Source organism: Parasteatoda tepidariorum, chromosome 9 (assembly GCF_982258835.1).
Source record: "Parasteatoda tepidariorum strain Cologne lab strain chromosome 9, Ptep-v5.0, whole genome shotgun sequence".
NCBI classification, from domain to species: domain Eukaryota; kingdom Metazoa; phylum Arthropoda; class Arachnida; order Araneae; family Theridiidae; genus Parasteatoda; species Parasteatoda tepidariorum.
The window spans coordinates 104,206,237-104,219,186 of NC_141763.1; the positions used below are offsets into that span (position 1 = coordinate 104,206,237).

General features: G+C 33.3%; 1 protein-coding gene across 1 annotated transcript in view; it reads left to right on the forward strand.

Annotated features, from left to right (window-relative positions):
• LOC107439055 (neuropilin and tolloid-like protein 2) overlaps window positions 1-12,950 on the forward strand; it is an 88,765-nt gene that overhangs the window by 39,193 nt on the left and 36,622 nt on the right. The window contains exons 4-5 of the mRNA XM_043047289.3: window positions 3,654-3,844; window positions 6,814-7,011. Of these exons, the coding sequence (XP_042903223.1) occupies window positions 3,654-3,844; window positions 6,814-7,011 (389 nt within the window). The remainder of the gene's footprint in view (window positions 1-3,653; window positions 3,845-6,813; window positions 7,012-12,950) is intronic.

The following is a 12,950-nucleotide window of genomic DNA, read 5'->3' on the forward strand; positions in this document are numbered from 1 at the left end:
CTGCTGATTTTCTGAAGCGCATAATGTTCTCCGACGAAGCATCCTTTCATGTTTCTGGCATTGTTAATCGCCTTAATGTGCGCATATGGGGATCTGAAAACCCCCATGAATACCGTGAGACACAAAGGGATTCCCCAAAGGTTAATGTGTGGTGTGGACTAATGCACGACCGAGTCATTGGGCCTTTCTTTTTTACAGAAAAGACGGTCTTATTAGTCGTATACTTAGACATGCTGGAAAACTTCATATTTCCACAACTAAAAGAGTTTCAGCCACATGTTTTTTTGCAACAAGATGGTGCACCACCTCCTTAGGGTATCATCGTTCGTAGTTCTTTGAGGGACCATTTTCCAGGAAGATGGATTGGGCGAGGAGGTCCAATTCCTTGGCCACCCAGATCACCTGATATAACGCAGCTGGTCTTTTTTCTTTGGGGATTTATAAAGGGCAATGTTTACAGGAGGATCGTGTCGAACATTGATGACCTAAAAGCCAGAATTACAACTGCAATAGCCTCTGTGGATGCCGACATGCTTACCGCTACCTGGCGTGAAATTGATTATCGACTTGATATTCTCCGTGCGACGAAGGGGGCACTCGTGGAAGTTCGTTGACAAGGATCATGAAACTTTTTGAGTCTATCTAACCATTTATGTTATTAATTTTAATCTATCTTTATTATTTTATGAGTTATAAGGCATCAAAATGGGTGCGGGACTTAATAAACACCCTGTACTTGAATCAATTATTCTAATCACTTAATTTGTATTAATTGGTAATAATCACTTTAAACATAGATTCAATTCTACTCTGTTGGTTTCTATAAGTAAATAAAAATAATTTATTATAGTTTGTGACTTTCATTAAGTCGAGCAGATAAATCTCTCATATAGATAAATTTAATATATTTTTATTATTATCAAATGCCAGTCGTTCGGTTGCTATGTCATTAGACCACGGTCTCTCCAAAATTTCTCCACTTGACTACAGAAAGAAGATTGAGCATCCAAATGCAAAGCAGTTATATCCTGGCCAGTCTTATTAAAAGAACAAGCAGGAGAGCCATCAATGTTCAAACAAAAAGGATGGAAGCGAAGATAATTATGTCTCTCAGGAGTTTAAAAGGTTGTAACAGCTGCAGAGTCAAGAATAAGCTGTGGTTTAGAGAAGGACCACCTTTTGAGTGGAAAACCTTGGAGTACATTCCAAGGTTTTCCACTCAAAAGATGAAAAACCGTTTCACGGATAAGGCATTTGGAAATCCTAACTGTTTCCAATTTCAGCCGAAGGTTTCTGAGGAGCCAAAGACCCCTTCTTGGTAAGATAGTCAACCTTCTCATTCACCGCAATGTCACAGTGGGAGGAAATCCACTGATTATAGTAATTCTCGAGCAAAGTCCAACATTTCAGAGTTCTGGGAGACTCTTTATTAGAGGAAAGAACTTACAGTGCAGTCAGGGAAAAAAACACTACTCTGATCTTTCAAAAGAGTCTCATCGAATATCAAGTTATTTGGTTGTTACAAAAATGGACTGTTACTTGCCATCAAAATGAGTTGTGAAATTTCCAACTTATGTTTTTTATCTTCTGAACCGTTCGAAGTCTCTAGACCTTATCAAAGTCCAGAAACACTGCAAATACAAAATATCGATGATCTTTAATAGGTTGACTCAGGAAGTCAGTCTGTTAGGCAGTACACTGCAATCTTCTGAAGCCTGTCTGAGTAAATTGTTTTTTTTTTCAATATGCTAGTTCAGGCGAACTAGCATATTGCGAACGATCTCCAAATTAATATGCACTGGTAAAATAAATTAAGAGAATTTGCATATTTTATCGAATTTCATGAAAAACACTGAACTGAAAGTAACTACTTCTAGACCAAAATACAAATCTTGTACATCAAATACGTAAGCGCACACGCGTGTGTAACAGAACCAGAAGAGAAACAGGCTTTATAAGTGAGCTTAAGTTAAGATGCATTTCGTTCGCTAGCACACCTTGGCGAATTTCTTGGTGATATTTTGCAGCAATAGGTCAAATTCAAATTGTAAAAGTAAGGATGAGTAACCACCAACGTTTAGATGAAGGAATGAGTTGAGGCCAATCTCAGATCCAGATTTGTAGAGAGTTCAATTTAACGTCCAGCGTCGAGTGTATAACTTAAGGAAACAGTTCTAGGATACAGGATACATCGAGAGAAAGTCCGGGCAAGAGCCCCGACGGCCCCAGAAGATCACCATTTTTCCATTATAGCGAGGCGTAACAGAGGGGCTACAGCTTCTCAGCTCTCTCGTGATTTGTATGCAGCCACAGAAACCCATGTATCAAGAGTGGCTGTTTCCAAATGATTTCATGAGAGAGGGTTGTTTGCAAGAAGACCTGCTGTTCGCATTCCGCTCACTTCTACGAACAAGAGAGTTCGTTCAGCATGGTGCAGAGAGCATAGAGATTGGAGTATAGATCAATGGGTGACAGTTCTCTTCGCTGGTGAGTCCCGGTTCAGCTTAAACACCGATTCTCGCCGTACGCTCATATGGAGAGAACAATGGACCCGCTACGTACCCTCCAATGTCCACGAAATTGACCATTATGCCGGAGCTGGTTAAATGGTCGGGCAGGCATCATGTTGCATGGCCGCACATCTCTCCATGTCTTTGAAAGAGGCTCTGTGAAGGGTGTGAGATATCTGGATGAGGTCTTGGAGCTCTATGTTTGCTTTTTCAGGGGTGCAGTTGGCCCTGAGTTCATTTTAATGACGATAACGCGAGGCCACATTGAGCTCTTCTGGTCGACGAAATTTTTGAGAGTAAGGACATTCGCCGGATAGATTGGCCAACTAGACCCCAGACCTCAACCCTATACAGCATGTCTCGGACGCTCTGAGGAGGGCAAGCGCAACTCGCTACCCCATCCGAGAACCATCCAGGGAATGAGAACAAAGTTTGAACGAGTGGGACCAATTGTCACCGGAAATGATAAACTGCCTTATTTCAAGTATGAAATCACGCTGCAAGGCCTGTATAAGGGGACCACACCCCCTACTAACCATTTTTTTAAAATTTATTCTGCTACCACTGTTTCATTCCTTCCTACTCCAGCGAGTGTTACGCACGATCATGCTTGTGTATTGCAATTGTTGAATGGTAATTCGTTTTCTATTGTGTCAATGTATGTACATATCAAATTTAATTAAAATCGGTCCAATAGTTCTAGAAATAATAAACCAAGTCTACAAATTCTTATAATTTCTTACACAAGTGTACTATATTTTCATTAATTTGATGAGAATTAACGTACAGATGAGACTCAACTGATCCTAATCGTCTGAACAATTACTTACTCTATTCGAATAAATGAAACGGAACAGGCGTATGAATGAGGTTCGATCCCTTTTAAATGACTCTTTTTCATTGATTCTGTTTAATCATTTTAACATTTATTTGAATCGTTTGCTCTTATCATTTGTTTGAATCAAATTATTTTTCTTAAATTTCAATAAAATAATTTTTTTAAAGTGTTGTACTGTACAAGTTCTTTCTGTGTAGGTATCTGCAACAATTGATCCCACTTATAATACGCAATGATCCTGGAACTCAATTTCACTAAGAAAGCAGCCTCTTAAAATCATAATTTTCGAAAATGCACTTTTGCAGGTGCCTCACGGACTATGTGGATGTGTCCACGATAACCATCGTAGGTAGCAAATTCCTGGTGGGACGTTTCTGCGGCAATGACATCCCGAATTCCATGCTCTTCATGAATCCTCGGGCGGAGATCATCTTCAAGACAAACCACGTGATCCACAGCAAGGGATTCCACGGATCCTACCATTTTCAGGACGAGAGTAAGATTTCACTTTATCACACAATAGTGAGTTATTTTCATGGTAAGGGGCATCTCTGTCAGGAAAGGAATGTACACACAACTTTTGCTTTAATTTTACATAATACAGTAGTATTATCATTTTGAATCATTCTCCTGAAAGTAACTTAGCATGTACAATTGGAAACTAAGAAATATGAGAACGGTTCCATGCTTTTTGGAATGCGATTTTAAAAGGTAAATGATATTTCTGAGTCCAGTAACGATAAATTCTAAAAGCTGTTTCTTCTACACATTTAACAGCATACATATTACTAATTTGGGTTTAGCTGTACAGAATTAAAAAAATATCACCTTAAATAACCTTTGTTCTAATGATCATATTTTCCTGAACTAAATGTTAAATGGAAGTCTCATGAGCTATTCTGCTGATTTCGTTCAAATTTTATATTTTGTTATTAAAAACTTCATTATCTAAAATGATTTAAAAATTTATAAACCTTACAATTCAAAGTTGTTTCGAATCTTATTGAACGAAAAACAATAAAAGCAATTAAAAACTACTTTTTACATGGGATTATCTTTGGATGAAATAAATTTATAGCTTTTTGATTCACTTAAGAAATTCTTTAGTTATGGCGAAAGATGCTAAATGCAAAATTAACTTTAAGGGCCCCTTTATATTATCGTCCTAACCAAACTATCATCACCGTATTTCCGAGATTAAAGTTATTTGTCTAAAAAATAGGAATATTTATTGAAAGAAAAATTATTTTCTTTTGTTTGATTCTTAGCATAAAACATCATAGGCACTAATTAATTAGCGTGTTAAAAGTCAGAATCTCGGACCAATAAGCCTGAGTTCCTTTAAATAGTATCCTGTAAGAACTGTGGTGTAATACCTATCCGAAAAAACTCTAAAAACTGTATGAATTGTTAATTCCCTATCGAGCATTCTTACACACTTCAAAGGCTGTATTTAGCACCAATAATTTCTAAAGCTTACAGCAATCTGCTATTCGTTGATGATGTGTTGTGTTTTTTAGAGCTCCGTAAATTAGGCGAATAATTAACGTAATTATGCAGCTAAATTGTGAAAAATGATGGTAGGGCATATTTTAAACGAATAACAAATCTTTTTCGACCATTATTAATAGAAGAAAGGGCTAATAATTAAGCTATTTAAAAATATGGCGGTGTACTTCTTGTCGGATTTAATTGACCAAGCATTTTTTAGTATCATGTAAGCTTCAATCCTCTTTCCTTATTGATAAAAAATACTGATTGTGCTCGATTATTTGCCAAGTACTCATAATTTCCAACTTCTTGTCAGATTGATTTGACAAACTACTCATATAAACTGTTACAAAATGCATGAACACTTTTAGTTTTAGTCTCTTAAGATTTACAAAAATACGTCAATTGTATAAATTGATTTCATGATATCGCATCCCGCAAGAACAGTGTCATAACTCTAAAATGCAGCATTTGAGAAAAATCAACTTAAAGAATATTACAACACTTATCCTGAATTAGACACAAAACTGACACAACTGCCCTCAGCTGGATAAATTGTGAGTTAGAAATGTGACACTTTTTGAGCTTGACGGGACACTTCATACATATTTTTCATTGACTTAACCTCAAAATTGCTGTTTTTTGACTTGTGTCACTTTTCTTTTCTGGGGTGAGATATTTAACATTCATTTACTTCGGTTTTGTTCGAATTCTGTCTGTGCTGTATGTACGTTTGATTAGCACACTAATTATGTTTTAAGAAATATTGTATATATGCCCCCTAAATTTATGATTCTGGCTTAATATTGTATCATTAAAGTAACTTTTCTGTATCAAATCTTTCTATAATTATAAATTTAGTCTTACTGAATAACAAACATGGAACTATCTTTTGCTTTGGTGTAGTGGAACACTTAGTAAAACACCACTTAAGTGTGAAATAGTTGCCTCCATTTTTTGTGTTCAGATACTCGAACATTTTCAAATCCGAAAATTAGATCAAAAGTTATTCAGCATTTCGGCTTTTTATTTTGCACATTGTGCAACGAAAACTATATTAGTAATACATATGCTGTATATTTTAAGCCAATCTGTTAAAAAGTGAAGAAGTTGTAAGATCTGCAAGTTTAAGAAACTTTATTTTGAAAAAAGGAGTTTTGAAGTTGGAAATTTTTTTTTATCCATACTCCCATCCAGTTTTTTACTCAGAAACTTTTCTTCTAGATCAACTTTAACACCATGATCACTAATAAAAAGGTTGCAATAGTGTTAAGAAATCAGGCAATCATAAGCAACTAAAAAAGCAGCACAACAAGATAAAAAAAAAAAGCAGGAACTTCTTAGAGTTGATTGTTTTCCCGACTAAGTTTTTAATTTTTATTATAACCAGAGTACATTTTAAATATTTTTTCATAATGTTAATTTAAAGTATTTTTTTTTCTTCTTATTCTTATGATTAACTTATTCAAAATTACTGCTGTATTGACTGGTGATTTTAATGTAAGTATAAATACTAAAGAAGGGAGAGAATTTGGCGACGTCTTAAGAAACGTACATTGGCTGAAATTGAAAACCAATCCAGCCAATTGAACGACACGAAGACAAACATCAATTGATACATTTTTTTCTACTCATGACTTGAAATGTTGTGGCTTTTATGAAAATCTATCCAAAAGAAGAAAAAATAAATACATTTAACCAATAAGTAACAAGTAATCACAATGATGCGATCACAATTTTCTCTTTTTTGTAACTAATTTTCATTATATTCTTATTTTAAACATTTTATTTACTTATTAGTTTTAATTTTTGCTATTAAGAAACTTTTCTTAATTTGGTACAGTTTCCAATTTAATTACGCAAAAGTAGTTTTGTTTAAATAAAAATTTCCTTGAGACCTCCCGCCCCCCATTAAGTGACATGTTCCATCATTAACGAATTGGGTAGCAGAGCTTAATAATTCTTTTTTTGTAGAAATGATACCCCCACCAAAATCGACCATGAACGTTAGCAATTGTGGCGGTATAGTGACAGGAGTGGGTGGAATAATTGTCTCTCCTGGCTATCCTTATTATTTTCCAAAGAATATCGAGTGTATCTGGCTTCTGAGAGTGGACTATCATATGAGGATCTATGTTCGAATCATCAAGATGCAGCTCTACGGAAGTATAGGTAAATATTCACTCCCCCATTTGCATGTTTACGAAAACTTCTCTCACTGAAATAAACAAATCACTAGTAGAAATATTTTCAATGTAAGTTTACAATGTGAATATAAAAGGGATTTATTAAAAGGACACTGTACTGCAGTAAAAGACCTTCCAGGCAAATTCTCAATCAATTACGTTTGTAATTTAAAGTACAAGATTGTCCAGTGAGTCTGTCATCATTTGCTTGATATTTTGAATGGTTTGCTTTTAGTTTATCTGAACTCACGCTTTCTATACTTTAAACTTTAAATGACTAACAGAGGTGGGGAAAATTTAACCATTAAGGGTTTCTCCGCTGGTGTAGCGTCTTCATAAGACAGTCTATACTCTATTAAAAATGTTTTTTTTTCATTTGTGACGATTGGAATGTTTTTCAATTGAAAATTTAGAATATAAAATATTACACAACTTCCTTCATTTTTTACACATTAAATGGACGAAGATTTTACTTAAGGAGATTTTTGAACTTGCAAATACATTTTTAACTTTTTTTCTTCCAAATTTTGCTGGTGGGCATAGTCCCAGATAAATTCTTGATTGGAATAAAAGAAAATTTTTACGATTTTCGTCTGTAATTTGAACCAATAATATTTAAATTGAAACTGAGCATTTTTATTTTGTACTGTATAAACTGTTAATCTTTAAAGAAAAATAGGATTTTAATATTTATATGGAGAAGAAAACCATGAAATCTTATAAGAGGTTTAGAACAATGTACGGACATTTCCTCTGATCCCCCTCATCATAATTGGTCAGAAAGCATTAGATTCTCAATCTCACTATCTGTAGTCTAATCTAAATTCTCCTTTTCCTTCTTATTAATGATGCATGAAGAAGAATTTTTACTTAATGTTAGCCACTCTAAATAAATAAGACGTCCAGTTCGTTTGGTTAGCTTTTATATATTTTCTAATAACATTTTTATGTGTGCATGAATTTTGGTAGTGTGTAAGGTACTGTTATCATGTGCGTAAGGTATATCAGTAAATTTCGGGAAAAAAATCCGTTTTAAGATGTTTCCTAAAGAGTTTACAGCATATTTGAAAATTTTAAATTTAGTTCAATCTGAGTCTATTTAATGCAAGTAAATTAAAAGAACTGAAATTTATTTCATATTTTAAAATATGTCACAAGGAAAAGTCTTAATAGCAATTTTGAAATAGCAATTTTGAACGAACAATTTTGAAATAGCAATTAAAGAAATAGCAATTTTGAGCGCCTTTAGTTGAGCGCATTTCCAATCGATTTGTGTATACTACCCACAAACTATCAAACAAAACAAAACTTTAAATTTAATTTATATAAGTTTTGTTCTTGAATCGCAATAAAGAAATATTAAAATCCACATAATTAGAATAAAAAACATTTTATCTATGTCTACGCAAACCACAAAACTGTGATAATAATGCATGCTAGGCATTCCTGTGATGGATGTTCAAAATTGTTAAAGTGTTTGAGATAACACTTGGTCAATATTAGTTTTAATTAAATCAGCTAATTCATCATCTCACCTCTGTCACCCGCGATCATATATTACGCTCCTTAATTGTAATTCTGGGAGAAAATGATGCATAAAGCGTTGGTATTCTGATCGCTAATTGCTTTATCTTCAAATCTAATGATATTCCACTAAAAGAACTAATAATTGCTGAATTTTTTTTTGTTTTCAAAAATTAAAATTAATCTTTACTTTTTTTTACACTTTTTAATATTCAAAATGTACATACCTGTTTCTGATGGACTCAGATTTCTGACCCCCAAAATATAGGGGAGTATACACAATCTGGGAAATAGAGTCCTCATAGTTTAGTCAGGAGAGCGGTCCAAAGTTTGTACCCCTTAATATTAATTTTACTTTTTGCGTATTTTCCCTCATTTCGGAAACTTTTTAAGCAAATTTAAAAATTTTTTAGCACACTTATAAAAGCATTTATCCAAAAAAAATAAATTCTACGGAAAAAATACATTTCAGTATACATTTATTATTTTTTGTTATTTTATTAAATCATAGGCCAAAAAATTTTTTAATTGTAAGGTAAATAATTTCTTACATAATTTTAAAGTGTATAATTTTGCATGGCGAAATAACAAATTTGAATAAAATCGGTTGAATAGTTCCAGAGAAATCGAATTTTAACTATACTATTTTTTTAAAATTCATTTTCTCTGGAACTATTTAACCGGAACCATTCACTCTACACAACCATGGCCAAGCCTATAGCTTGATTTTTTAGAGCTCTATTTTTTAGCAGCTCTGGCAAGAATGTCACGTAATTTTAACTCTGGTCAGAAATCGTGGAAAAAGCCTAGGTGTTTTACCGACGATTCTCCAATTTTCCACATTACAACCATTAGGAGGACTTTCAGCAGTGACAGGATTGACATCATACACCCTTCTGTATATACACGCAGACTATTTAGTCACCTGCCAGGATCGAACTGTTAACCCCCTGTTCTCCAAGAAGCGGCGTCTTTACCGACTGCTCTTATGCACACCAACTATTCTAAGGACAAAAGACTTTTCTTGGCTTTATTACAGTTGTTGTCTAAATATATATAAAGAAATCTAATGATGGTTTCGCAGTTTTTCATCGTAAATGGCGCATTTTTATTGGCCAGAAAATCACATGGTAATATCCAGTTTTTTCACATTAATTTTCATATTTTTTGGTTGCCATTAACACAAAACTCATATAAGTCATAAAGATATTGCTTTCCGAAAAGTATTTTTGTATCGCTAATTTAAGGGTATTTACCTGTACCGTTACTATTATGCTTTTAATTTTGTTTGTTTTCTAAATGAAAAGCTTATTAGGATTGTTATTATTATTATTAACCTAATTCTATGTAACATTTTAAGATGAAGTTATTTAAATCGGCGTCCGATCTGATTAACCGTTTCACAATTACTATTTTTTGATACATTAATATACTAATATGAATGACGGTTAAAGAGATTCGTTTAATGATTTAGAACATTGTATTTAAAATACATCAGTCCATTTGGTAAACAAAAATATTAAATTACTGTTGTGAACTCACCAAATTTGTTACAATAATGTATTTCAATTGTGAATCTTATATATATATATATATATATATATATATATATATATATATATATATATATATATATATATATATATATATATATATATATATATATATATATATATATATATATATATATATATATATATATACAGTAAAACCTCGCTACAACAATATTTTGCGGACCAAATAAGAATATTGTTGTAGAGGGATATATTGTTATATCGAGGGCCCACATAATTCTGGGACGCAATGAGATTTTTTGAAATTTAATGTTATATATTCATTAACTATAAATATATTTATATATTATCGAAAAAATTAATTTGCAAAGTGTTTATTACGGTTAAGCATTAAAAACAATTGGTAATAAATACAGAACATAAGATTGTAAACTTACCTTAAAAAAACATTTTTATTGAAAAAAATCAGATATTTTTGTTTGTTTACTCATTTTTCTGACTGTTAAGTCAACCAACAAAGTATGCATAGAGTCCAATGCCCGAAAATGATTTTCATTTGTAAATGGAAGACTTGAGAAAAATGTCTTTAGAGATTTTACGGATTGAAGAGCTTCATGGGGTGACAATACGGACTGTGATACACATGGATCATCATCACCATCTTCTTCCTCATCATTATTTTCCATTTCATCCGTAATTTCAGAGAGAATCTCTTCATCACTAACTCCTGCGAAAATTGTGAGATCGTCATCGGCAGTTAAATAGTCCTCCACGTTAACACCATATGTTTTACCCATTTTTTCCTCAAGTTGGGATAAAGATTTTTGAAGATTCAAAACAGATTCTTGATTATCTGAAAGATCACTGTCTGTGGAATTTTCTTCACTATTAGAAACAATTTCATCTTCCAAGACACACAAACCGGCCTTTTTCCAACAATTTTGAATAGTTTTTTCTGTTACCTCCCACCAACTACCAGCAATAATATCACATGCTTCCTTGACATTCACAGTTTTAAAAGGATCTTCTACTTTATTTTCGATGTTGACAAGTATCGATTCAACCAAACGCTTCCTGTAGTATCCTTTGAAACACTTGATTATGCCCATGTCGAGTGGCTGCAAAATCGAAGTGCAGTTGGCCGGGAAATAAACAATTTCGACGTTGTGTAGTTTTGGAATTGAGGTATGAGCGGTGCAGTTATCAATTAATAAAGCAATTTTTTTCTTCCTCTTTTTCATTTCTTTATCTAACATCAACAACCATTCAGAAAAAAACTTAGAAGTCATCCAAGCTTTTTTATTGGCTTTATATTCCACTGGAAGACTTTTCACATTCTTGAAACACCTCGGCTTCAATGATTTGCCGATAACAAGAGGTTGAATCTTGTGTGTCCCTGTGCTATTGGCACACAGAAGAACAGTCAATCTCTGCTTTGATTTTTTTCCGCCGTAACATTTTTCACCCTTAAATGCCAATGTTCGATCGGGAAGGAGTTGAAAAAACAGCCCAGCATCTGCGTTATAAACGTTCTCTGGTTTATACTTTTGAAGAATATCTGTCATCTTCTCTTGCTTCCATTCATTTGCTTCGTTAATCGGAGCAGATTTTTTCTCTCCGTGAACTTCCTGGAAAGTTATTCCATGTCGATCCCGAAAACGCATTAGCCTACCATTGCTAGCTTTAAAAGTTTCGTTCCCTAGCATTACTGCGAATTTACGTGCTTGTGTGCATAACAAGGGACCATTTATCGGGATATTTGTTGCTCTCATCTCTTGAAACCATTTTAAGACGGCAGCATCAATGTTTTCATTAGTTGCGACTTTTAGTCGTTTACGCTTTGGATTAATTAAATTTGAACTTACAGTATCTTCGATCTGTTTTCTTTTCTTTAGAAACGTTGCAACTGTAGATTGAGATAATCCGTATTTTCTAGCTGCATCAATCTGTTTCATTCCATCATCAATATCTTTAATAACGTTAAGTTTATCTTGAAATGAAAGTTGCTTTCTCCCTGCCATTACACTAGTAAAAAATATCCAATACACTGAAGACTCACCAAGCTGAAAATGTTAGCAGCACTAAATGCGAAAAGTTCTGATCGTAGAATTTGCGCTAGCTCATGAAAACACCAGGTGTAGTTTAAATCAGGGATTAAGTGACAGTGATGAACGATGACCAATGGTCAGTATACATTTTTTTCTCCTCCTCAATTTCAATAAACGTGCTCCACCCACCTTCTACAGAAACAGTACCTTCTCAGGGTCGCAGGTGTTACTGTGATGTGTGTGGTCATTTATGACTCATGATGTTACAATGGTGATTTCTTAAGAACTGAAGGAGGCAATTCTAAAACATGAAGCTCTTAGGGTGGTCTAAGTACCTCAACAGTGGGGGAATGAAATTTGAATACAAAAGCCATTCTCTGATGTGCAAAGAAATAACAGTGGGGTGAAAGATCATAACCAGCAGTGACCGTTTTATCAGAAAAGATGAAAAAAATGGTAAAAGATGACAAAAAGGCATTTTACATTATTTGAAAACCAGTAAAAAAAAATGGAAAATAATGTTGAAATTTGAAAAAAAAAATCGTTTTACAGAGGTTTACTGCTTCAGAGAATATCGTTATATTGAGAGGAAGATAGCATTAATCCATATGCAAGTTTGGCGGGACCACGGAACATTATCGTAATAGAGGGAGTTATTGTTGTATCGGATATCGTAGTATCGAGAGTTCACTATATATATATATATATATATATATATATATATATATATATATATATATATATATATATATATATATATATATATATATATATATATATATATATATATATATATATATATAGTAGGATTTCAAAAATATTTGTATGCCCACTAATAG